General features: G+C 44.3%; 1 protein-coding gene across 6 annotated transcripts; it reads left to right on the top strand.

Moving 5' to 3' along the window:
- Positions 1–33: 33 nt before the first annotated feature.
- On the top strand, positions 34–25,050 carry ALG12 (ALG12 alpha-1,6-mannosyltransferase). 6 transcript variants are annotated; one of them, XM_084617751.1, is made up of 11 exons: positions 34–281; positions 6,732–6,802; positions 12,219–12,423; positions 12,600–12,732; positions 13,691–13,864; positions 15,250–15,444; positions 16,603–16,706; positions 18,356–18,579; positions 20,077–20,246; positions 20,449–20,524; positions 24,267–25,048. In XM_084617751.1, the coding sequence occupies exons 3-11, from the start codon at positions 12,253–12,255 to the stop codon at positions 24,496–24,498; spliced, it is 1,479 nt and encodes a 492-aa protein (XP_084473877.1). In that variant the 5' UTR covers positions 34–281; positions 6,732–6,802; positions 12,219–12,252; the 3' UTR covers positions 24,499–25,048. The 6 variants fall into 6 exon arrangements, with proteins under 6 accessions (XP_084473877.1, XP_084473875.1, XP_084473878.1 ...); XM_084617752.1 differs by lacking the exon at positions 34–281 and adding an exon at positions 342–648; XM_084617749.1 differs by lacking the exon at positions 6,732–6,802 and having other exon boundaries at positions 24,267–25,047.
- The last annotated feature ends 1,436 nt before the right edge of the window (positions 25,051–26,486 follow it).

Raw genomic sequence — 26,486 nt, forward strand, 5'->3', positions numbered from 1 at the left:
GGGGCGGAGATGGGCAGGAAGCCGCAGGAGAAAGAGCAAGGGGCGGGGCCGGCTGCACGCTCAGCGGCCATTTTGAGTCCGGGCAACCGGGAGCCAGGCAGCGACCTCGTACCTGGCGCCCATTTCTGTTAGAAGCTGCGCGTCCAGGGGCTCCTATGCCTGCTGTGGGTGCTTTGCCCGAATCCACCATGGCCGCCTGGAGCCTCTTGTACGGTCAGGTGATCTGAGGCGGTCACCTGCGCCCTGTGGGAGGCGGCCACGTGGCTGACGGGCTGTAGCTGGTGAGTTCAGGCGGCTGCGGAGGCAGGTTGGCCCCTGGCCGCTAGGGGTGGAGTGTAAGGGGCGGCTGGCCAGCCTGCAACCCCTTCCACACCTCAGTCTTCTCTCCCGGGGGTCCCCCCTCACGCGGGGCGCCGGCGCCTCCAGGGGAGGCGGGAGGGGACTCAGGGAGGATGAGGGGGATTCGTTTGACTTGTCCTATCCACGCGTGACCGGCCTTCGCGTGACCGTGTGGCAGGCACGTCGCTGTGGGACACTGCGCGAGCCCCGCCGACTCCCCTCCCCACAGCGCTGTGCCGTGGACTGAGCGGAGCTGCCCGGCTCGCGAGGCGCCCACGGGGAGAGCTGGGGCTGCCCAGTGGAAGCAGGGTGAGGTTTTCACTAATGCGTGGAAGAGGCCAGGGCTCCCCTACGACAGCACTGGCTGCTGGAGGAATGCACACACCGGAATAATAATGTGCAGGGAGCGGGGCCCATCTGGACATGTCTCACCCCTGCCAGCTGGGAGAGCGACTGAACTGGGTCATGGAGGAGAGTGTAGGGAATCTAAGCTAAAGGCAGGGCCGGTGCAAGGATATTTTGCGCCCTAGGCGAAACTTCCACCTTCGAGCCCCCGCCTCCCACCACCGCACATTGGTTCATTGAGGGGCAAATCCCCACAAGCCTTTACAGACCCTAGGGGCCAGCCATGCCCAGGGGCTGCTCCCCATACCAGGTTTCTCCCTCCCCACCCGCTGAACCCCCCTGCACAGCCCCCCCACAAGCCCTCCCCACCCCACCCCGGCGGCCCCAACCCCGAGTCCACTCACTGGCTTTGCCGGGCTTGGGCCGCTGCAGCAGCTCGGCAGGGAGGAGCCGCCTTCCGGAGGCACTGGAGAGCCAGAGCATCCCGCTTGTGGTGGCGGCGAGCCCTAGCCATGGAGGAGCCGGCGCAGCCAGTGATGAGCTGGAGCCGGTTGGCTGCAACCAGTTGTTAAATTTAGAAGCCCTTTTAGAACTGCTTGTTCTGTGAGGGAGGGCTTCTAAATTTAACAACCGGCCAAAAGTGGCGCCTTAGGCACCAACTCCATGGGGAGCTCCCAAGGGGAAAATTTGGTGGGTGCAGAGCACCCACTGGCAGCCCCCCCCAGCCTCATCTTACCTCCGCTCCACCTCCTCCCTTGAATGCACCGCCCTGTTCTGCTTCTCCGCCCCTCCCTAGGCTTTCTGCGAATTAGCTGTTCGCATGGGAAGCTGGGGCGGGCTGAGAAGCAAGTGGAGGTTTCGCACTCAGGCCCAGGGAGGCAGAGGTGAGCTGGGGCGGGGGGGAACGGACATGAGGAGGGCCACCCACGCCGCAGCGGGTAACCCGGGGGGGCGCTCAGGGAACTGCTCCCGGCCCAGCTAACCTCCGCCACCCTGGCTCTGAGCGTGAAGCCGCCACTTGCTTCTCAGCCCTCCCAGGCTTGCTGCCGAACAGCCGATTCACAGGATGCCGGGGGCGGGGGGGGGGAGAAACAGAGTGGGGCGGCGCGTTCAGGGGAGGCGGTGCAGCGGAGGTGAGGTGAGGTTAGCTGGGGCCGGGTGTGGGGTGGGGAGCTGCCGGTGGGTGCTCTGCACCCACCAAATTTTCCCCATGGGTGCTCCAGCCCCAGAGTACCCACGGAGTCGGCGCCTAAGGTGCCACTTTTGATGTGATCAGTGGGGGGAGTGGCCGCTCCCCCTTCTTCCCCCCTAGCTAGGCTACCCTGCCCCTAGGAGCCAGAGGGACCTGCTGGATGCTTCCTGGGAGCTGCCCCAGGTAAGCACCGCCAGAACTCCCCACCTCGCCCACCGGCAGGTCCCTCTGGCTCTTAGGGGTGGGGTGGGCATCTGCTTCGGTGGCCCACAAGACCCTCCTGCCCGGTTCTGGGGGCAGTCAGGGGGGTGGATGGGGTAGGGGTTCCGGGAGGCAGGGGTGGGCAACGACCCCGTCGTGGGGTGAGGAGGGAACCGATTGTTAAGATTTTGGCAGTTCATCACTGGGCGCGGCACGGGGGTGCAGCAGCCCTGCAAAGGTGGTGGCGCAGCTGCCCCCCCACTCCTCCTGCCCAGGCCGCGGGCCGGCACCCCACTCCTCTGGGGGGCTCCTGCAGGCTGCAGCAGATGCATGAGGGCACCAGCCCCCATGCGCCCCCGGTTCCCCTCTCACCTAGGGTTACCATATTTCAACAACCAAAAAAGAGGACGGGGGGGAGAGCCCTGCCCTAGCCCCACCCCCATCCACTCCCTCCCACTTCCTACCCCCTGACTACCCTCCTCAGAACCCCCAACACCCCTCCACTGCTCCTTGTCCCCTGACTGCCCCCTCCTGATACCCCCACCCACCCTAACTGCCCCCCTAGGACTCTACCCCCTACCTGTCCCCTGACTGCCCCAACCCTTATCCACAGCCCCGTACCCAGACAGACCCCTGGAACTCCCATGCCACATCCAACCACTTCCCTCCCCCTGACATGCCCCCAGAACTCCCGACCCATCTAACCCCCCCTACTCCCTGTCTGCTCCGAGTCTCCCTTCCCCCACCCCCCGAACTCCCGACTCATCCAACCTTCCCCCTGCTCCCTGACTGCCCCCTGGCTGGGACTCCCCTTACCATGCCCATGCCGGTCAAACACTGGCTCCACGTGGAGGCAGAACATGCTGCCCCGCGCACAGCCCCTCCCCCACAGAGTGCTGAGGCAGTGGGAGGGGCAGTGGCTCACACTCCCGGGAGCCGCAGAGCTCAAGTATGGTGACGGGGGATGCCTGGGGGCCGCCGCCCGTAAGCATCTGCTGTAGCCTGCAGGTGCCCCCGAGGAAGAGGGGGTGCTGGGCCGCAGCCTGGGCAGGAGGGGTGGGGGACGCGGCTACTACCCGCTAGTGGCGCCACCGCGTTTGCAGGGCTGCTGCCCCCCTGCGCCGCGCTGGCTCCTCCATGGCTGGGGCTCGCAGCCCCCACAAGCCAACACTCTGGCTCTCCAGTGCTTCCGGAAGGCAGCTCCTCCCTGCCGAGCCAGGGCACCGCTTTTTGGCACCCCTAACCATTTGGCACCCTAGGCAATCGTCTAGTTCACCTAGTGGTTGCACCAGCCCTGGCTACAGGCCATGCGTTTAAAATTAAACCAGGGTAAAAATTTGACAAAAGTTTGTCTTTTGACAACATAGGTATAAATATTCACATCATGCATCTCATAGCGTTAAACTATAAACAGTGTATTTGTAATCATATTTCTGAAGCCATTCATTCTGTCAAACACCCTTCCTTTAAAGGAAAACTGCACTGATTGGCTCTAACACCTTCTGGAAAGCATTCCCAAAAGGTTATGAAATGACATAATAATCGTGGATTGTGTTAATGTTTATTAGAAATAACAAAATATTTCAGGATATTTTTTAGGGCTGTCAAGCGATTAAAAAAATTAGTCATGCAATTAATCGTGCTGTTAAACAATAACATGATACCGTTTATTTAAATTTTTTGATGTTTCCTACATCTTCAAATAAATTGATTTCTATTACAACACAGAATGCAAAATGTACAGTCTCACTTTATATTTATTTTGGTTGCAAATATTTGCAGTGTAAAAAACAAAAGAAATAGTATTTTTCAGTTCACCTAATACAAGTACTGTAGTGCAGTCTCTTTATCGGGAAAGTTGAACTTACAAATGTCGAATTATGTACAAAATATAAACTGCATTAAAAAACAAAACAATGTAAAACTTTAGAGCCTACAAGTCCACTCAGTCCTAATTCTTTTTCAGCCAATTGCTCAGACAAACAAGTCTGGTTACAATTTGCAGGAGATAATGCTGCCCGCTTCTTGTTTACAATGTCACCTGACAGAGAGAACAGGTGTTCTCATGGCACTATTGTAGCTGCGTCACAAGATATTTACGTGGCAGCTGCAAATGAAGATTCATATGTCCCTTCATGCTTCAACCACCGTTGCAGAGGACATGCGTCCATGCTGATGTCGGGTTCTGCTCGATAACTATCCAAAGCAGAGTGGACCAATGCATGTTAATTTTCATCATCTGAGTCAGATGCTGAAGGACATAAATCCACACCGTGTAGAAGTCAAGCACAGGAGTTTATTACTTAACAGCACTGACGGAGTGTCACCTTGCTTATTAGGCTCAGAGACACTGTCAATCAATTGATTACAATGGAATAAATGGATTTTCCATGGGCAGGGGAAAGTGACAGGGTAGGCAGTCCCACACCGCCAGATAGGTCTAGCAACAAGACATAATAGCACAGTAACCAATGGTCAAAGGTTACATAATGGTCTGCCCATGGTCTTAAATTGACAAATTAACATTTAACATTTAATTAGTACTTTAATAAATGTATTAGTATAAAATATATATATTGAATTCTGATTTGGAGTCTGTAGGAATGAAGTAGCTTCTTTGATTGTCCAATGGATACATATCCAAGGGTAAAAGCAAAGAAACAGTGAAAGTATATGGCAATAAAGTTTGTCTTTCAAGTTATTCATTTGTGTTTTAAGGCAGGCATTGGTCCCTGGGAAAGGGAGATGGGAGGAGGCCATATCTTATACTGAAATGCTTGAACCTTTCATAAACTCAAGGTTGGATGTGTGGGAAGAACATCTTCCTACAGAAGAAACTAACACAACAGAAACAGGGCTTTGTTCTATTTGCAACTTTGAATAAGGCACAATTATTGCCCCCAACATCTGGCGTTTTGCTGACCAGGCATATCTTAGCAAAAGCAAAGTTATCTTTGGTTATTCTACTTTCTCTTAACTAATCGCTATTTGCTAGGCCTCTGACCTCTTGACCAAACTCTGGACTTTGGGCCTGTACACAAATCCATATGCCAGGTTATTACATCAGCAATGGATTTTAACCCTTCAGTCCCTCCTCTTGACCTTAGGGGTTCCCTAACCCGCCAGGTCAAATATACCAATTTTAATTTACCCAGTCTATTTTGGAGTCGCTGGTAAAGCACCAATACCATCAGGAATGTCAGGTTAGACACTCCCCACATAACTTGACAAAATAGCACCCAGATCCATCCCCAGGGGACCTTATTACCTGAAAGCATGCTCCACAACTCGTCCCTCTCAGACTTTCATATTCTTAAACCTTGGGTTGAGTCCTGTAGCTATTTTTAGAAATCTCACATTGATACCTTCTTTGCATTTTGTCAAATCTGCTGATAAAGTGTTCTAAAAAAGAACATGCTGAGTCATCATCTGAGTGCTATAACATGAAATATATGGCAGAATGCGGGTAAAACAGAACAGGAGTCATACAATTCTCCCCCAAGGAGTTCAGTCACACATTTAATTGACACATCATTTTTTTAATGAGCATCATCGGCATGGAAGCATGTCCTCTGGAATGGTGGCAGAAGCATGAAGGGGCATATGAACATTTAGCATAGCTGGCACATAAATATCTTGCAACGCTGGCTACAAAAGTGCCATGCGAATGGCTGTTCTTACTTTCATGTGAGATTGTTAATAAAAAGCCGGCAACAGTATTTCCTGTAAATGTAAACAAGCTTGTTTGTCTTAGCAACTGGCTGAACAAGAAGTAGGACTGAGTGGACTTGTAGGCTCTAAAGTTTTACATTGTTTTGTTTTTGAGTGAAGTTATGTAACAAAAAAACCTGCGTTTGTAAGTTACACTTTCACGATAAGGAGATTGCACTACAGTACTTGTATGAGGTGAATTGAAAAATACTATTTCTTTTATCATTTTTACAGTGCAAATATTTGTAATAAAAGATAATATAAAGTGAGAACTGTACACCTTGTATTCTGTGTTGTAATACAAATCAATATATTTAAAAATATTTAATAAATTTCAATTGGTATTCTGTTGTTTAACAGTGCAGTTAATCGTGATTAAATTTTTGAGTTAATCGTGTGAGTTAACTGCGATTAATCAACAGCCCTAATATTTTGATAACCTGGTTACCACCATTTTCTTTAGAAATCTTAAGTTTTCTCCTCAGATTTGCAGTCCAGAATTACAGCCTTCTTCCTTTGATTGCCCCGAACTCAAGAGATGTTAAAACCTAGAAAGACTACTATGATGTGCACTACATCACCTCACTTTGTAATGAAGCCATCCCCTCCCTGAAGGAAAAAAAAAGCCTGGTATAGGCCTTCTAAGTTTAAAAATACTTTTAAGGCCACCTTCAAAACACATTGTCAAAGCAGCTGACACAGCTCAAGGAATTAAGGATTTGCCTTATTGTGGCAAATCCCAAAGGGATGTACCTTCCTTGCAGCCTCCTAATTCTGAACGCACTTAGAGTCAAATAAAAAAGAAAAGAAAATCTTTTTGTTAAAATTTTAATGTTGCAAAACCAAGCACTCAAAAGTTAAGATTGTATAGGCAGTCCTAACTCAGGTCACTGATGGGTATGCAATCTTTAATTACATGATCACTGTCTATTTTTTTCTACAGGACCTCTGCTCCCATCCAGTGCATTGTGGACAGTGCTTTGAGTAGAAATCAAGGTTACGTAGTGAATGAAGGTCTGTAGGACCACTGACTCATTTGTTTTAGAAGTTGGAAGGCTTGTAGTGAATAAGGCAGGGGACTGCAGGAAGAGAAAGGATGGTCTCATGGTTAAGGCAGTTGAACAGAACCCTGGATAATTTGATTCTCTCCCTGCCTCTGCCACAGAGCTCCTATGTGATGCCAGGCAGGTCACTTAAAGCAAACTTTTCAAAGGTAGTCACTAATTGTGTGTTCCTCATTGTTTTTGGTGTCCTGTGGGAAAAAAAAGTAGTGTATGATCAGTAATTAAAGGCTGTATTATAATGCACATGCATCCGGGGGGGGGGGGGATTTAGGATTCATAAGCAATCTTAATACTGGCATTTCCTAACTTTTAAGTGCTTAAGTTTGCAACTTTTGACACAACTATGGTAAAAGAATGTTAATTTCTTAAGTTTTAAACAAACCTTACCTTAGTTCCTCCTGTGCCTATGACACATCGGGCTGTCCAGTTCCTCCATTCATTACAGTCACTCACTAGCTGTGGTACTTCTCCTCAAGTGATGCCAGCGCATTCAGTATCCTCTGTCACTGTCTTCTGCCAGTTCTTCCTTGGTCTTCTTTGCTTTCTCTTTCCTCCCTTGGGTACTCTTGGTTAGCTTGTCTCCTATCTTTCAGAGCTGTGTCTGTCTGGCTCTTCCTGAGATGTCTTTCACTATTCTATAGAGCTACTTGAAATCTCCCCTCTGTTGTTATTGCTGCCTTATAGTCTTCTCCTGAACCCAGGCAATTCTATCTTATCTGCATCTGTTCTTTAATTTTTTAATTTTTTTTTTATCCTTTTCTCTGTATCTTGCATCCACCTCTAAGAGTTCTGCCTGTGAATTGCACTGTTCCTTTTTGGCCTTCAGAGCTTTTAGCTCATCAGTTGCTTCCCATGTTCCAGATGTAATCCAGGCATCTTTCTTCTGCCCCCTTCGCTGGCCTGCTACTTTCTCTGTTGTCTCAACTACCATCTTCTTCCAGTTTGGCCATGTGTCTTCCAGACTTTCATCAGTCTGGTCCTGTAAAACAGTAGAACAGTTAAGTGCAATCTGGAAATTGATCTTTGTTTTTTTGTCCTGGAACTTCTTTATTGCTATAACATTCTTGTTTCCATTTTTGTGGGGTTTTTGAGTCTAAGTTGTAATGTGGCCATTCAAAGATAATGATCTGAGCCAACATCTGCTTCTCTGCTGACTTTGACATCCCTCCAGGAAGTTGCCCATCTCTTAGATATATACACATGGTCTGTCTGTTTGATAGTTGCATTCTCTGATGATCTGAGTGTGAGCTTTTGAATTCTCTTCTGCTGGAAGAGATTTTTATGGTTTCTGTGCCACAGAGATTCAAGAGCCATTCACCATTATCAGTTTGGATGCCTGCCACTGCTGTGCCCATTACTTCTTTCCATCCAGTACAGGTGTTGCTGATTTGTGCACTGAAGTTGCCTATCATTAGCTTGATGTCATGAATAGGCATGTCATCCGATACTTGGTGCAGCTTGCAGATGGTGGGAGACCCTGGTGATGCCCAGTTATCTATGCTGCGTGGCTTATACACAGGTTCCAGTTTCCTAATCCTTGCAAAGGGGGACCCTACCCTTTGTGGGCTTTCTTAAATTTCTTCTGATGGGGAATCAAAATGAAAATTAAATGTCTCAGCAGTACACCCGAGAATATCTTCTTCACTGACCCAACTCACAGGGAAAAAGGCAGACAATACCATCTTATTGCAGGACAGTCTACTTAGCAGTTTTTGACAAGTTCGTCTGGCTGGGCTACTGAAATCAGGATCACTCTGTCAGGCTTACCCTGAGAGTTCACTGTACTCCCCCTAGAACTGGGGATGGATATCTCCTGGATGGGAGTTCCCCTTGTGTCTTCAGGAGTTGTTCCAGCAGTTTTCTGTTCAGGATGATCTTACCCCCACAGCTGCTTGCAGTTTCCTCCTTTTTATTGGCCTCCTCCTTATCATTCAGGATTGACAGGGGTGGCGAGGGGGGGGGGGGTTAATCCTGCACATAGGGTGTGCCTTCCTTATCAGTGTGGGGCAGAGGTGGGCAAACTATGGCCCGCAGGCCACATCCGGCCTACGGGACCGTCCTGCCTGGCCCCTGAGCTCCTGGCATGGGAGGCTCGTCCCCGGCCCCTCCCCCACTGTTCCCCTCCCCCGCAGCCTCAGCTCACTGCGCCACCCACCGCCACCCACTGGTGCAATGCTCTGGGCGACGGGGCTGCGAGCTCCTGGGGCAGCGCAGCTGCAGAGCCTGGCCTGACCCAGTGCTTTGTGCTGCATGGCATGGCTGCCTGTCCTGGTGCAGCCGTGCCACCAGCCAGCGGTGCTCCGGGCAACGCAGTAAGGGGGCAGGGAGCAGGGGGGTTGCATAGAGGGCAGGAGAGTTCGGGGGGTGGTCAGAGATGTGGTCAGGGATGTGGATAGGGGTCGGTGCAGTCAGAGGGCAGGGAACAGGGGGGTTGAATGAGGGCAGGAGTCCCAGGGGGCAGTCAGGAAGGAGAGGAGGGGTTGGATGGGGTGGCGGGGGGCAGTCAGGGGCTGGGCTTCCGGGGGTGGTCAGGGGACAGGGAGCAGGGGTGGGGGATGGAGCAGGAGTCCTGGGCGGGGGGGGGGGGGAGTCAGGAAGGAGAGTGGAGGTTGGATGGAGTGGTAGAGGGCAATTAGGGGCGGGGGGGGTCCAGGGGCGATCAGGGAGAAGGGGTGGTTGGATGGGGCAGGGAAGTTCTGGGGGGGCAGCCAGGAAGGAGGGGGAGTTGGATGGGGTGCGGGGGCAGTTAGGGGCAGGAGTCTGGGGGCTGTCAGGGAGAAGGGGTGGTTGGATGGGGCAGGGGTACCTGGGGGGCAGTCAGAAAGGAGGGGGGATTGGGTGGGGCGGTGGGGGCAGTTAGGGGCGGGAGTCTGGGGGCGTTAAGGGGATAGAGAGCAGGGGGGCCGTCAGGGAGCAGGGGTCCCTGGGGGGCCATCAGGGAACAGGGTGGGTTGGATGGGGCAGGAGTCCTGGGAGGGCCGTCAGGGGGCGAGAAGCATAGGATAGGGGGCGGGGGCCGGGCCATACCTGGCTGTTTGGGGAGGCACAGCCTCCCTTAACTGGCCCTCTGTACAATTTCAGAAACCCAATGAGGCCCTCAGGCCAAAAAGTTTGCCCGTCCCTGGTGTGGGGTCTATACAGCCCACCACACACCTGCTCATAGAATGAGTACTTTTCGCTGCCACCTGCTGTGTTTGTTGGTGCATACTTCGATTATTGTACATTTGCTATGTTTTATTTATAGTCTAGCTTTTGTTAATCTGTTGTTCACTGGCTCACAAACCAGAGGGTCTTCACTGTGATGTTATCCAGCATAATTTATACACCTCTTTTGTGCATTCATCTTCCTGAATATAACATTGTAGCTCCAGACACTATCTTGCCACTCCCTGGCCATCTTGTCTCACTGACACTGTGTTCACATGGTACTTTTTCATTTCTTGTGTGACCTGTGCCAACTTTCCTGTACTATATAAAGTATATACATGCCTATTCGGGTTACAGATTTGGTTATGAGGATTCAATATCTTGAGATCTCAGCTTTCTTTTGGCTTTCACTGATAACTCTCATACGTGGGTTTTGACCTCCATCTCTACTTACTCAAATTTCTGTTGGACTGAATTGTTTCAGTTGCGTTAAGGTTTTACCTGAATGGGTAGCAAACCTAACTGCAGAACCCTCCTTTTTTACCCAGGCTTCGGACTGGCATTGTTGCTTATATTTGGCAGTGCCAAAAGTTACAAACCAAGAAAAATGGAAAAAAATTCCTTTTTGTAAAACCAAACTGACGTCTGGATGTATTATCAACGGTGTTGGAACCTTTAGTTTTCCAGTACAGACCTCTGGGGGTAACACAGTAATTGGTAGTAGGTTGTCATTCTCTCCATGGGCCAAACAGTAGAGGTAGATGAGACACATACTTTGCCAGTGGGTTTCACAGGTATTTGCTGACAGCAGGGGAATGGTGAGCCTCAAGAATCCTGGGATCAACTTTAGGTTCTCAAGGTGTACATATTCTAGTAGTTACAGACCATTATACCTCTGATCCCTTCTATTTCTGCCCTTCGTTCTGTCTGGTCCCTGTCCCAGTCTTCCTTTTGGCTTGTATGTTGGTCTCCCCTCTGCTCTTCACCCTTCTACATTCCAGTTAAGTTACCTCCTTCTCTATACTGCCTGGGTGCTATCGGGGTGGGGGGGGAGGGCATTGAGAGCACATAATAGAGAGACTCCTTGCTCACAGTTCCAGTGTATGGTACCACAGTGGCCCATGGCAACCAGGGGGAGCAATTACAAAGAAAATTGTGCTCAGCACTCACATTCCGAGTGTCATCACCAACAGTGTAGTCCTAAACTGCCGTGTCTCCGCACCAGCCTGATCCTTTAACCCCGCCTCATGCTGCTCTAACTCTGCCCCCACTCTGTAAGGGGTGGTGCACTGAGCCAGAACACCATGCTGGTGCATTCCAGTTCCACTACGCCACTGTTCCTCAGTTGCGCTGTGGGGATGGAACATATGCAGCCTAGCCAGCATGTAGGATGTGTTTGGGGGGAGGAACATGATGTCTGCCGACAGAATTTGCAGAGAATTTAACTATCACCCTCTAACATCTCCCTACTGAGCATGGGTGAATTATGATTTTTAGAGCTGCATAACTTGGTAAATTTGGGTGGATTTTCATGGGAACAGCAAAAGGCACATTCCTGGCACCAGGATGAGCTTCAGTTGTAAGAATTTTTTAAACATGGGGAAAATATATTGTTTTGCCCAAAGTTTGTTCTTGTAAACATCTGGACTGTTTTTACGGAAACTGCCTCAGAAATCAGCTGGTCTCTGTCACCAACAGAAGTTGGTCCAATAAAAGATATGACCTCACCCACCTTGTCTCTCTAATATCCTAGGACCGACATGGCTACAACAACACTGCATACAATTATTAAAGTCAGGCTATTTCACACCACAGGGAGGGGCAAGTTACAAAGATATGGGACCCGCACAGAAAACACTGTGCCACCAGCTCCTTCTCTTTTATGTTTGTGGTGGCAGTATGCTATGTGGAGAGAGGTTGTCTTTTACGGTAAAGCATAAGACAGTAAGGCTTTATAGAGTAAAGCCAAAACCTTAAACTTCAGGCAGTCAGTGCAAATCATGGAACACTGGCTGAGTATGCTCTTGGCAAGATACTTCACTTTGTTAGTATATATGAAAACCTGATTGATTACTTGATCTGTTAGTCATGCAGTAGGCTACATGTACAGTAGCATTGTCTTTCCCTTCATATTTTATTAAAATGCATTAGTCTCTCCTTTTCCCTTTGTAGGCACGTTGTCATGATGTTAATATAATTTCATTTTTCCCCTCTGTCAGTTTTGATCTCTTTAATAGACGATATGTGGATTTCATGTCCAGCATGGCTGAGAAGAGGAGCTCAAGTGGACAATCACTCCTGCTGTTGCTGATCATTGCTGTGGCCTTTGCATATTTAACTGTCTGTCCATTTACAAAAGTGGAGGAGAGCTTCAACCTCCAAGCCATCCATGACATTGTGTACCACAGACTGGACTTGGAGAAGGTGAATAGGAAAGAGGACATTATTATTTATGGTCTGTCCAAGATAACCCATCTCTCTCTTGACCAGCACAAATGCAACATGAAGCATAAGAGCATTGTCTAGTTCTGCTACATTCATCTGTTCTTAGACATTATTTCTAGCTTGCCTGTCACACTGAGCCTTTCTTTTCTTTGCAGTACGACCATCATGAGTTTCCTGGAGTTGTCCCAAGAACGTTTCTTGGACCAGTCTTTATTGCTGCGCTTTCCAGCCCAGCTATATTCGTGCTGTCTAGCTTGCAAATGTCCAAGTTTTACTCACAACTGATAGGTATGAACTTTAAATCAGGTCTGAAAGGAGATCTTGAATAGTGATGTATTCTGCAGTACTGGTCTGTAACACTGTTCTAAGGTATAGGATTTTGGATCAATGCTGGAGAATATGGTAGTATGTTTATTTTACAAATGAACTTGCAAGACTTGAGTTATTTAACTTAATGCTAACTTAAAAGTTCCACCATCCTTTTTTTACCAGGTAACCAACACAAAGAAAGTTATACTAAAGTAACAGAGTTCTAACAGAAAACTGAGGGGATGGTGGAAGGGAATTCAGAATTCACATCCAAGTTTTTATGGACACAATGTGTTTTATTTAGACATACTATTATCTACCGGTAGTCTGGTGGGTCTGTCTAACTGCTTGGGGACAAAACAGTCAGCCATGCCTACACACATACACACACACACCCTGAGGGCTGGGGACCAGGGAAGTGTTTGTCTCTCCTGGCTCTCCTTCTCTGACAGAGCTGGCTATTCACTTATATCTTCCTGCTGGGAATCAGCACCAATCATTGGCTGCTTCTTAGCTGGATTTGGTCATTCTCAGCACCTGTCTTCTGGGCTTCTCCTTTGGCCAGGGCTTGCTGCTCCTTGGCTCCGCAGGCCCTTAAAGGGGCAGACCACCCTGCTACACCACCCCACGTAACATCATTCAGAGAACTCAGCCCCTGCGATACTGAGTCACAACCAAACAAGGATGGATTGCACTGAAAACACTACCTTGGATACTTTATTCTTTTAAGTCTGATCTAAAATATTGTATTGTAACATAATTTGCCTGTTTCTTTATACACTCCTTACCCCATCTTTTAAATATTGCACTACTTAATATTTTCTTTGTATTTGTGCAATAGTAATTTAATATTTCTTAACATTCCTCTTTGTTGTTGCCTACATCAATAAGCAACCTGACATTGCTTTCTTATCTTAATTTTTTTTCTTCACAAAAGTCCGAGGAAGTCTGGGGCTTAGTGTGATTTATGCACTATGGAAGTTAAAGAAAGAAGTCAGAAAGCAGTTTGGATCAACTGTATCGACGATCTTCTGTCTAATAACTGTTACTCAGTTTCATCTAATGTTTTATTGCACTCGAACACTTCCCAATATGTTCGCACTTCCTGTTGGTAAGCATTTATTTTGAGGATGTCATATACATTTTGAAATTATTTCTAATGTTATTGATAGTGAGTGCACATGGACAAATAAATGTAGTCAGACCAAGTTAATGTATATATGCTTGATGGCTGGACTGTGTGGCAAGGAGACTGGAGAACTGTGGTTGTATGTTTTATAGCATATGTGTTAAAATAATTCGCTAAACTGAAGTTGTATTAAAGCTGAATATATAGGGAGTTTACCTAGTAGTGACTTTGATTAGGTAGAGATTTGACTACATTTATTTTATTTATGAAACACGTGGCCATTGCACAGCCTCTGGACATTCTTACGATTTAAAAATCTATAGTAAAGGTAAAGCTAGTCTGTGCAGGAGACAGAGCTACCTCAGAGGACAGTCTGAGACTATGCAATGAACTCCCTTCCGAAATAAGGACCGTCAGAAACCTCACCACCCCCCTCTCTAAGTGCAATATGCTCTTCTTTGACCTGATCTAAACGCATCTGAAAAATAAAAAATCCCCCAAACCAGAAGATTCCACTGCACACACAGTTCTCCTCCTGGAGAGAGGATGGGAGAAACAACCAGTCACATTGGCAGATATTAGTTGTGTCCCTTAATGCACTACTGGAAGGTACTCAGATGAGGGCAGTATAAGAACCTATATAGAACAGAATAAAAACACATTGAATCATCAAGTGACTGTTGCACAGCGATAACCTTTTCAAAGCACTGTACAAGGTATTGAGACTACTAAAATACTTTTCTACTATTACTCTTTCATATAAGCAATTGCTGTAATTTCCACATGGATGCTTTGTGATCGCGACTGGTGCTCAATATGATCTTTGTTAGGATGTGGCCAACACTATGAAAAAAAGTAGAGAACCCATAGTATATAGAGATGTGACACATGTGCAACTAGCCACCCAAATGTGTTCATATTTTTTTGTTCTTAGGAGACGCAGGGTACATTTTCTTCTTGATGCTTAGATCTGAGTGCCATTAGCATTAATGCAAGGTACACACAGGTCATGAGAATAACAAGCACACTGGCTGTCACAGAATAAATTATAATAGTAATAACCATACCACTTAGATTCAGAAAAGCTTTCAGTACCAGGTCACAAGTAGAGTTGTTCATGTCACTCATTAAATATACTCCCGGGGGAGGGATTCCAGACTCTTTCCTTTGTGATACACCTGTTCCTAGTTAGCTAGGGCATCAAACTAGAGTACTTTACAAAGGGCCCTATTCTGCATACCTTTCTCTGGCAAAGCTTTGCTGCAGTAGGAATACTGAATAGGGCCCAAAATAGAGGAGATACTTGAATTAAAAAAAACCTTAAAGATGTCCGGTGGTTAATACAGTGTTTTTATATCTTTTTACAGTTCTCTTGGCACTTACATCTTGGATACAGCAAAAGCACGGACCATTTATTTGGTTCTCAGCACTGGCAATTATTGTCTTCAGATCAGAGCTCTGTATCTTCTTGGGCCTCATGCTTCTGGTGACATTATTAAGTAAAAGAATCCCCATTTTAAAGATGCTTTCCCATGCTGTTGCTGCTGGCGTTGTTTGGTTGGGTAAGTGCTCCTTTTTTTCATTGAATTTAATATCTACTATTTCCTCTTTTTTCTAAGGTCTTCTTTTATTTAAAAATATGCCTGCAGTAAAACTTACTCAATAAAAAGTGAAAATTAAGAATAAATTTCCTCTGTTTTCACCACAAGAAAGCTAATGTATTCATTAAACTGGTGAAATTTTACTCTGGGAGAAATGCAGGATATTTAGCAAAAACCTTAGGACCATATTGTCTTCTACACAGAAAGAACTTGTGTAGGGGCTGGAAAATGCTGCATGTTTCAACTTGCAACGTTTCCTAGAGTGCACTATTATGGTAAGATGAGATGGAGTTTCCCACTCCCAATGTTCAGGGGGGTTGGCCATTATTACCATCAAATGGCCTGAGATCTGCACCCTGAGTAGCGAACTCAGACCGGGAATGAGATGTAATGTGATGTGACACAAGATGATATTGAGGAAGATGGAAGGAGGGAGGTTTACACAAATCAGGTTCTAGGGATACTTGAGTTGCCTGGTACATGCTATGTTCCCATCTTTTATTATTTCATTTCTTTAACTTTAATAGATTAGGTGTTGGTCACTGCAGAAAAACTGTGAAATCGCCTGGGTCTCAAGCCATCTGTGGAGGCCTGGAGCATATGTAGACCCACTGAGCCTCCTCATGGACAACACGACTCTCTTAAAAAGCATGCTCTCAGAGTCTGCCTGATGGTGGTTGCATCAATACATTTGCTATTTATGGGCAGGGGGGAGGGTGTTACAACATTGAGAGGAGAAGCAGTGGAAGATAATTCTGAGCACATCAGCATTCACTTACTCCGGCACTGTGAGGTGGAGGATGCTAACAGAGAGAAACCACTCCCTGCTTCACATCCTTCCTGATCGACAGTCCAGACTATTGTTCACACTGGACATAGAGCAAGACCACAGTATGAGTCTCTCTCTAATAGTGCCTGTGATTTCTACAATGAAATGCAAACTGTGCAATTACCTGTCACATTTCTATGTCAGCACAAGACCCAGAGCATGATCTGGCTCCCATTGGTTTAACTGGCATTAGATCAGGCTCATAGGGTGTCCCAGTCTATGTTCATCTCTTAGGCAAATGTTCAGCTTGGATAAGCTCCTCAGTCTTAGATATTTTTTTTTTCTTCTAGGACTAACAGTTGCTGTGGACTCCGTATTTTGGAGGCAGCTTCTATGGCCGGAGGGGAAAGTGCTTTGGTATAATACAGTTTTAAATAAAAGTTCAAACTGGGGAGTATCCTTTAAATATATATAGGAAAATAAGGACATGGCCTTATGTCAGCTAAGCCAAATATTTGTACTGATTTATTCATGGGACTCAGCTGTGACATGATTGAAATGTTTGGCATCAATGACAGAATTCAGTTGAAATTTACCTTGTGGGGTCCAGTTCCAAGACATACCTCTCTCCTGTCCTCCTCTTGGTGCCTGCTCCTGCCCCATTAAAGTCAAAGGAAGTTTTTCCATTGACTTCCAGGGGCACAGGATCAAGCTCCTTGTGCAATCCTGCATTGTCCTTCAGTCTCTTCACTGCCTTATCGTTCACTCTTCTCTCCCTCTTGGTTGTGAATTCCACTGTCCTCCCTATCACCAAGGCCTTGGTGCTGCATCTACAGTGGCAAAAACAGAATTCATCGTTCTCCATTAGTGCAGTGGTGGCAACAGCGGTTGCAGCTGTAATACAGGCAGTGGCTAAGAGTAGGGTTAGATGATCCAGTTGCAAAAATGTCTGAATCCCATCTACGCTGTAGCTTCTGCTGCTGGTGGCACCAGTGGAACAACCCGGATGTATATATATTTTAAGGGTTCAACTTTTCCTATGTAGTCACAGCCTTGGTGCTATATTCAACTCACCACCACCCCTGGCAGTTATTCCTTTACAAAACCTCTACAATTTGCCCTTTCCTTTTTGTATTTACTGCTAAGGGCCCGATTTCAAAATCACCCCTTGACTCCTCCTCTCTTACCTCATTGCCTCTAACCTTGAAAAGAGAAGAGGGCTTTTCATGAGAGTGCATTTTATCTCTCTGTCCCCTTGAATCCAGCTCCCTTTTTCGGCAACAGTTTGACTTGCTACCCACTTCTTAATTCTCTTTGTCTAACTGTTTAACATTCCCAGCATAGTGTTTGCAATAGGAAGAGAGTGGGAAAAGACCAGTGGATCACCGACTGCAATTGCAAGGGCAGCTGAGCACAAAGGGTGAGGGAGAAGGGAAGCTGTAAAGTCCAGGAAACTTTAAAAAAAAGAAAAAAGATGTTTTCAAATTACCAAATTAATGTTTTTCCCAGTACCCTTCCTTTCTTCTCTTATTTTTCTTATAATCCTTAAAAAAAGACTTTAAATTCAGGATCCCTGTTGTAATTGCATTTAGCTGTGTATTTGTGCACAGTGGTTCATTAATATATGCCTATATGCTGCTTTATAGGTTTTTGTACCATGTTCATTGTCTTGATACCTGAATGCTTGAGGGGAATGAAGGCCCATAGCATTTCCAAGGATATATTAATGGACCACTGAAACATGCCTTCATTTGCTTATTTCTTTACACGGAAGCTGGTAAAAAAAAAAATCAAGTTCCTCAACATTTTGGGAAAAAAACGTTTCTACAACATTTTTCATTACCCTTTTTTTTCCTATTTTTCAACCAGCTCTGTAGAGGACTGCAAAACTTAAGTGAAGAAAACAAAATCTTCAGAAATGACTAAACTGTCTTATTTAGAAGTTCAATATATGAGTAATTTGGAACAATGTGATAGCTGTAAACTAAATAAATTTATTGCATACTTAAAAAAGTTTTGCAGAACATCTGAAAGGATAAAGTTACTTTAACCCAAACATTTGCTGATAACAATAACATCCTTAACTCCCTTTTCATCTTAAAGACTTCTCCTTTCTTGTGGTATTTCTATTCAGCCCTGCCTCGTGCTTTGGGATGCAGCATTATATTTGTGCCTCTAGGTGCAGCAGACAAAAGGACTCGGGTATTAATTCTACCAGCGCTGGGTTTTATTTTTTTGTATTCTTTTCTCCCACATAAAGAGCTGCGGTTTATCATATACACTTTCCCCGTCTTCAACATAGGGGCTGCCAAAGGTTGTACACGAATGTAAGTTCAGAGTAATGCTTCTTGAACAGATTATTCTCAGTTCAAACTTGATAGTAGCTTACAAGATGCTGGTCAGTTCTTTTATCGCTTAGAGGAGAAAGAGATTAAATGTAATGTGCTAGCCAAAGGAGTGCACGTACGCAGGTGGTGATTGAGCCAGATTCTATACCTGAACTGCTGTGGCCAGCAGTGGCAGCACAGGTTGCAAGTTGGCTGCCCTATACTAGCTCAGCACAAAGCTCTGAAGGTTCTCCATAGCAAGAGTCACAGTGGGGTGCACGAGGATTGGACTATGGGGCATGGGCCACTCTTTTATGAGCATGCTTCTTCTAACCTAGCAATGCCCCAGGAACATGTTATTTGGGCACCCAGCAGGAGTAAGGTGGGGGGCAGGGCTGTGCTTTGGGTTGCTTGCTGCCAGCCGAAAATGGAAGTAGTTTAGCACAATGGTTCTCAACCTGCTGTCCGTGGACCCCTGGGGGTCTGCGGACTATGTTTAAGGGGTCCGCAAAAGACTTGGACTGAAAACTGATGGAACAGAATTCAGCTATATATACAGGCAATAGATCTCTATACATGTCCGCACCTCCATTCAAAATTTCCAAAGGGTTCTGCACCTCCATTCGAAAATTTGTAGGGGTCCGCAAATGAAAAAAGTTTGAGAGCCACTAGCACTCTCTTTGCAATACATATGTGCACCTGTTTGGGAAAGGTTTGTTACAGTTCCAGAATTTGGCCCATAGTCCTAGCCTTATAACCAGATAGTTAAAAGTTTATTTATTAAATAAGTCATCAGTTAAGGCCAGAACTGTTACAACACTATAAATAAAGTGGGATCGCTATTGTCTGACTATCATTAAAATGATTTATTAGAAATCTTATTGTATATGCTGTATAAATACAGGTTTTTGTTCTCCTTGATGAATGTGTGACTCCAATTAATGAAATTTATAAGTAGATATCTGCAGCAAGTTGTACCCCAGCGTAGTGGTATAATTCAGTTAATTTCACCCACAAGAGAAAGGGGCACATTCCAGTGAATAGCTGTACTGTTTATTACTTTTTCAGGAAACTCCTTAGTGCTAATTAATTAGGTACATTTAACTATAATGTTTATCTTAAAGAACTAAATTAGTTGTTTAAATAAACAAATTAAAGTGAAATTCCAAAGTGCTTTTGAGAATTGTATGTTTATTTCTATAGCTAAAGGTTAAAAACACGGAAGTGTTAAAGTGTTATATTATGAATATTTTATTATTTGTTGTAATTGTAACTATTAATTTGTCATTCAAAATAATTCCTTTAGAATTAAGGGAAAGAAATACAGTGTTATAATTTTTTAGTTAATATAATAGAACTTGCAGTCATCCTCACTCTTGCTTTTGTCCAACAGTGAAACCTTTTATTTTTAAAATGTTCTGCCCCAATAACTACTTACAGAATGTAAAGGCAAGATCAACAGCGAATTTTCATTCTGGTTTTTTTACCCCTTAACAGTTTGCATAACTACAAAAAATCCTGGCTATATAAACTCGGATCGCTGTTGGTTATGACACATCTCCTAATTAATGCTGCTTATTCAGGAACATCGTTATATGTTTCACATTTCAACTACCCTGGAGGAGTTGCAATACAGAAATTACATGAGTTGCTGCCTTCAACAGCAGGTATGTAAAGTTGGTTTGAATGTTAAGTAGTGTTCATCTAACTTCAGTTTTGAGGATTCTTTGCTGTACATTTCTCATAAATACATTAGATATTGTTTATTTTGGAATATTTACACGTATCTTTATGGTTACATAGCTTATTCTTCACTTACAGGTGTACTGTAGTTACAAGCATTTTGAAATAGTATTGTTTTTGTTGTAGATGTCTCTGTCCATATTGATGTGGCTGCTGCACAGACTGGAGTTTCTCGATTTTTGGAAGTCAACTCGAATTGGAGGTATGCCATGAGCAAGTGGTTTTTGTCAAGACAGTAAACATTGTTTTTCCCTCTTGTGTGCATGCATGCTGGCAAACCGGATGGACACTGATTCTTACACAGTGTGTGTGTTAAGTCATGATCAGGGGCAATCAAATCTTCAGGGAATTTTGGTGAAGTCTGTAAGAATTCTCTACCAAACATGGAACGTCCGTGAAGCTTTTTGTTTTCTGTTTTTCTTGGCCCATTTATTGTTTAAGTACCAGAGATAATTTAAAGACACAAGAGGGAAAATCAAAAAATCTCTTAGCTTATTAAACTCAACTACCTTTGTTGTGACTGGATAAAAATGTGTCCTGGATAACCCTCAAAATCCATTTTTACTTCACTGGATCTTTCAAAACACGTTGTAGTAGTCCATCACTTTTCAACTGATGACAGTAGAGTGTATCCTAATTTATCCTAATTTTTAAGAACAGTGGCAAATATCTTAAATTGAAAAAATGTGACAAAATGTTCCGGTATTTGCATGTTCAAATATAGCCTTAGTTATGTGGAATATCCCTTCCACCATATAGAGTAGGGATCGGCAACCTTTGGCACGCAGCTCATAGGGAAATCCGCTGGCAGGCCGGGATGCTTTGTTTACCTGCAGCGTCCGCAGGTTCAGCTGATCGCAGCTCCCACTGGCCGCGGTTCACCGTTCCAGGCTAATGGGGGCTGCGGGAGTTGTAATTTAGTTCTTGAGGTGATCTGAGAACTCATGGTTTTTGGAGTCAGGGAGGAGGGAAAATGAGAAGGAAGAACCAATTAGCTTTTGTCAGGAGTGCAGAAGTTAGCCAGTTTGGCACCACTTATTGTTGCTACTTTTTCTCAATCTAATTACAATACTGAATATGTTAGTGGGGACATTTCCTCACAACTGTTCAACTCTCATGTCAGACTACTCTTCACATGTTGGAATCTGGAGGAAACTCTAAATCATGAACTGTCAGAAATAATTGTACAATGTCGTCGTCCCCCATGTGGTAAGACAGATATGGTAGCTAGAGTGCCCCAATTCTAGTTTATTCAGCAAGCTACTTTACTGAACGTACTTTGGACTATTTTACATTTTCTGTATATGATGCCTAATTTTGATGGCTTTTAACCAGTTTTTGCTTCCCATTGGTGGTGCAGCATAGAATGTGAGGCCGTAATGTGATGGAAAAAAGAAAGTAATAGCATTTTGTCACTCTGACAGATGTTCCGTGGTCTTGCAGCCTGATATGGAGGGGCAGTTTGTCACTCACTGTTATCTTTGCTCATCAGAAAGGTGCATCAAGGAAAGGCTGATTCATCATAAGGATCAACATAAGAGAGGTCAAGGATAAACAGCAGCTGACGATCATACACACAGGCACCAGGTTCTCATCACACAGCACAATAATGCAAAGAATCAGGGTAGTACCAGACCTTCCCTCTGGCATGAGGAAGCAAGAGCCCTGCAGATGGGTAGAAAATAATTTGCTGTCTTCACAGACTGTACACATAAAGGGATAATCAGATTTATGGATGGAGTGGCTAAGCAGACTGATGATTCATCAGGATAACTGCAGTGTATAACTAGAAGTGTTTTGAAGTGGCATGCCCAGATATTCTATTTGCCCCAAGACAAATGCAGGAATTCCATTATCTGCCTTCAAAGAGCGACTGTAGATTTTAAAACTGGATGGGTCTATAATCTTGTTTGCCTTTCCTCCATTAGCATGAACTCTTTGAAACAGGATGAAAGGTGCTGTATGAGCATAAGGTATTATTTTAAATACTGTAATAATATTCAGGAAAGCTTGCATCCTAATGATAGCTCCTTTACTAGCCCAGAGGGAGACTATGGGATTGGAACTGGCAAGGCTGTTGGCCAGATGTCACGTTCTCTCCACCAGCCTGACCAGATGTGCCATCTCAGATGGTAGCTGGATCTGATAGTCCTTAAACTGCTTAGTCCCAAAAAGGTGGTTTCTTAGGAGAGACGATAAATATGTAGTTTGCATACATTAGTGTACCATTACACAGTATATTTACAGGCTTCTTGAGATTCTGCGGAATGTGCTTCATGCTGTGGCACCATCTTTGAAATTAGTGTTCTTAATGGGATTTTGCTGGAATGAGGGTTCTGTTTCTATTAACTTTTGTTATCCTTGTCCCTCTTGACTTCTCCATCACTGTGAGTTGCATCTCAGAGGTGAATACTGAGGGACAAGCAGTTGCTAGAGGACAAATGTATTTCCTGTCAGTTTTTCTCATCAGCTCAATGTTCATTAATTTGATTCAGCCTCAGCAAAGATGAGGCTGGTTATTTCATGTCAAAACTAACTTAGATTGATCAGAGCTGAGTTTTAGTGTTAAAGAGTTTTGGAAGCTTTTGTTCTGGAATTAAGGCCCTTCCTCTTGCTGGCAACTTTAGAGTAACCTTCGGATCCCACCAGGGAAGAAATTGCTTAGATGTGAAGGATTGGTGGACATACAAGTTGAAATGTAAGGAAGTTTCTTCATTCCGTCTTCCTTGCCCCATTGTTGCAAGGTATAGAAGTGGGAACTCTAATTACAGAAGGGAAGCAAATTGATAACTTAAACATAAATCCTTTTAGCTAATTTCTAAAGTTATCTTTATGAATCATTTATGTACAATGGAAAATATACACATATAATGTGAAAATATAAATATTTCTTATCTTCCCACTATGTGGAACCTAATGCAACATGGTACATAGTCTCATGAAGGCTATGATTTAACCTGACTCATTTACTTAAGAAAATAGCATTCCCTTAGAGCTATTATATTTTCATGGGCATGCTATGTTTCTATCTATCCCCCTTTAATGTATTTATCTTCCCAATAGCCCTGTGCAGTTGGACTGTCATCTCTGTTTTACAGATGGGGAACTGAGGGACGAAGCAACAAGTGGCCAGATGGCCAAAGGTATTTAGGTGTCTAAAGATGCAGATAGGTGCCTACATACTGCCTAACTCCTGTTGATTTCATGAGAGTTAGGTATCTAAATGTCTTTGAAGATCTGGGCCCTAGTGTAATTTACAGAAGTATCTTGGCAGGTTAGGCATTTTGCATGCATAGGCATTTCTATAAACCATGCCAAGTACCGATCTGCATCTTCAGGCACCTAAGTACCTCTGTAACTCTGGTCCCACGGTCACACAGGAAGCCTGTGGCAGAGCAGGGAATGGAACCCAGGGACTCCCAAGTTCTACACTAGAGCCCTAACCAGTAGGAAATCCTACTTGTTTTATCGGTGGGGGGAGAAGAGATGATGACTCAGCACCATCATGATGTTGGACCCCCACTGCAACTGCCTGCCAGCAATGGGGGACTGCCCCTTCTGCAGCCTAATAAGTCAAACCCACATAATCAGATCCTAATGAAAGCCAGTCCACTCCCCCTCCCCTGCAAATCACAGGCCTCACAGTAAATCTTTTCTCCACAGCTTTCAAATAGAGGGGCAGAGAGGAAATATGCTATGAGCAGCTCACAGATCTCTATGGACTACCAAAGTAGCAGCAGGAAGAGTTGCTAATGCAATGTTTGACTTCCTTTGAACAGCACTTGTTTCTGTGGCTCACATAATGAAGTATGATGAGAATTAGACTGAGAATCTTTTTATTCCTTTTATGTTGTTTTTGATAGTACATGTCTGTGCAGATAACTAGCAGAAGTTTAGTATGTTCTGAAAAGAATGCAAATAAATCCACTGCATACTCCTTACAGGTATGACAAAAGGGAAGATGTTAAACCTGGGGACCAGATGATGTTGTCTTATACACACATTCTAATGGAAATGGATCCCATTCAAGTATCTCGTTACAAGATGACCCATCGGCCACTTGCACATATATCAGGCATTGACAGAATTGGGTTGAACCTTACCACACTACCTCCTTTTACTTTAAGCTTAAAAACAAAATTAATACTGTTGGAAAAGCTTACTCGCTCTTCTTGACCATAAGGAAGTTTTCTGACATAACTTCACTGATGACTTGATAATCTCCAAAATAATTGCAATTTGCCTAACAATGCAATTCAGCAGCTATGGAAAAAATACAATCTTTGTACTGATTAACTTATTTACCTATACAGCTGTTTCTTACATAAATTACAAAAAGCTTTCTAATGTTATGTAAATCCAATCCACATCATGATTGAACTGTATATTGTATGTATCTTCTTTGAAACATTTTCAAGGTCAGCATTATTAAATAATTTGATTTTTTTTGGCCTGTTTACCAATGCAATATATACATGGTTTTTAAATGCCTGGTATGAAAAATATAATGGAGCAGGCGTATGCTATTCTGTGGTATTTAATCCTTGGGCATTACAGATGTACTGCTTGCTGGTTCTACTGTATAAATTGTGATTTTTTTTCCCACTAAATTGCTATGTGAAACTTTAATAATCTCATTTTGTATCATAGCAAAGCCACATTCATTGTAGCTTTGTCACTATATATAATTGTGCTTTGTAAGCTGTTAAATAATTAAAGTTACAAGAACCCATTTGAAGCACAATTGTACTTTTTGGCAAGCACCACCTTGAGACAGAGTTGGGAATTAGAAGAGGGTTCATCACATTTTTATATTGAACATGGAGAAAGGACAATTTAGATTTCAGAGAAAAATATTTAGGCTTTTGTTCAATAATCCTTCCTCCACAACCAAACTATCTTGACACGTAACAAAGACATGTACCTATAAAAACATTCATTTCTATAAATTTCAGAGAGTTAAGTTGTCCTGGAAGACTTTGCAAAGGGATAGGGCTAGAACATATTTAGGAGACAAATGTACTGTATAGTATAGGTTTGGTGATATGCCCTTGTGTTTAGAGATCATACTTTGAGACTGATTCACTCAGCTTTCACGCAGTTTAGACCATCAGCTTTCACACAGATACATGATCAAAATCAGCACTGGGAATCCACCCTTGGGAATCCATCACCTCTCACCAGTAATTCCTGCTAAGTAAACCTGCACAGTCTACTCAAATAAACAAGGGATGTGGTGTATCAATTTAAATCTTGTGACATCTTGTTTTCTTAACCATACTAGATCTGGTGTGGTGAGAGGTCCAGCAGCATATGAAAATTCAATGCCAGTGACAAATATAAATGTGATGGAGTTTAGCAATCGAATATGTAAGTCTTCCTTATTGTCTGAAAATTGAAGACGAAAAATATTTTACTGAGCAAAAAGTTTCCCCACTGAAAAAGCAGCAGGTGCTCACCTTCCTATTCATGGAAGTGCATGTTTACAACTCTAGGATTTTGTTTTCTTTTGAAGCCCCCACGTAAGATTCAGTGCTCATGCATGGGAGGAACTGATAATATTGGGTGGAGCCTGCTCCACTGTGGCAGTTGAGGCTTTCTCCCGCAGTACTCTTGCAAGGCTGATTCTGCAAAACCTGTTAAACCAGTCTTTAGCCTCCCCTGAAATTGCCATTGGTGAAGTGCCATCTATTTGATTTTCCCTGTGGGAAAAAAAACTTATCTAATTCCCTCCAGAGCCATCCTAAACATCAAATATCATAAGAGGTATTGAAAAGAGTAAGTATGCAAGCATGAAAGTTTACAAAACACAAAGGAAAGTTTTGAGTGAGTTCATCTTTCCAGATCTCAAAGTTCAGATTTTTTTGGCTTAAAAGTTTTGCAACACAGCTTCAAAGGCACCAGCATTTAGAAGAGAATCACCTGTTTTCTGGTGTATTGTTAAACAAAATCTAATTCCTAGTTTGCAAAAAACTCTCTCTTGACTTCAGTATATCCCCCCCCCCCAAAATAAAAAGTTTTAATGAAGTAAAGATTAAGGGTGCAGTACCACAACGTGCCCCTGAAACAAATAATTACCCTAACTACCACTGTAGAGAAGCAACTATGTATTTTCAGATTGAAGTAGGAAGTATTGCACCATTTATTTAGTTGGGCTTAAGTCT

The sequence above is a fragment of the Lepidochelys olivacea genome (genome assembly GCF_965140295.1).
Source record: "Lepidochelys olivacea isolate rLepOli2 genome assembly, chromosome: 1".
NCBI classification, from domain to species: Eukaryota; Metazoa; Chordata; order Testudines; family Cheloniidae; genus Lepidochelys; species Lepidochelys olivacea.

Excerpts from the sequence above, each read along its gene's own strand:
- ALG12 (XM_084617748.1), top strand. The coding sequence starts at position 9,103 with ATGGCATGGCTGCCTGTCCTGGTGCAGCCGTGCCACCAGCCAGCGGTG. Across the intron at positions 13,865-15,249 it reads TATGTTCGCACTTCCTGTTG|TTCTCTTGGCACTTACATCT; the intron begins GTAAGCATTTAT and ends ATCTTTTTACAG. Across the intron at positions 16,707-18,355 it reads ATAAAAGTTCAAACTGGGGA|ACTTCTCCTTTCTTGTGGTA; the intron begins GTATCCTTTAAA and ends TTCATCTTAAAG.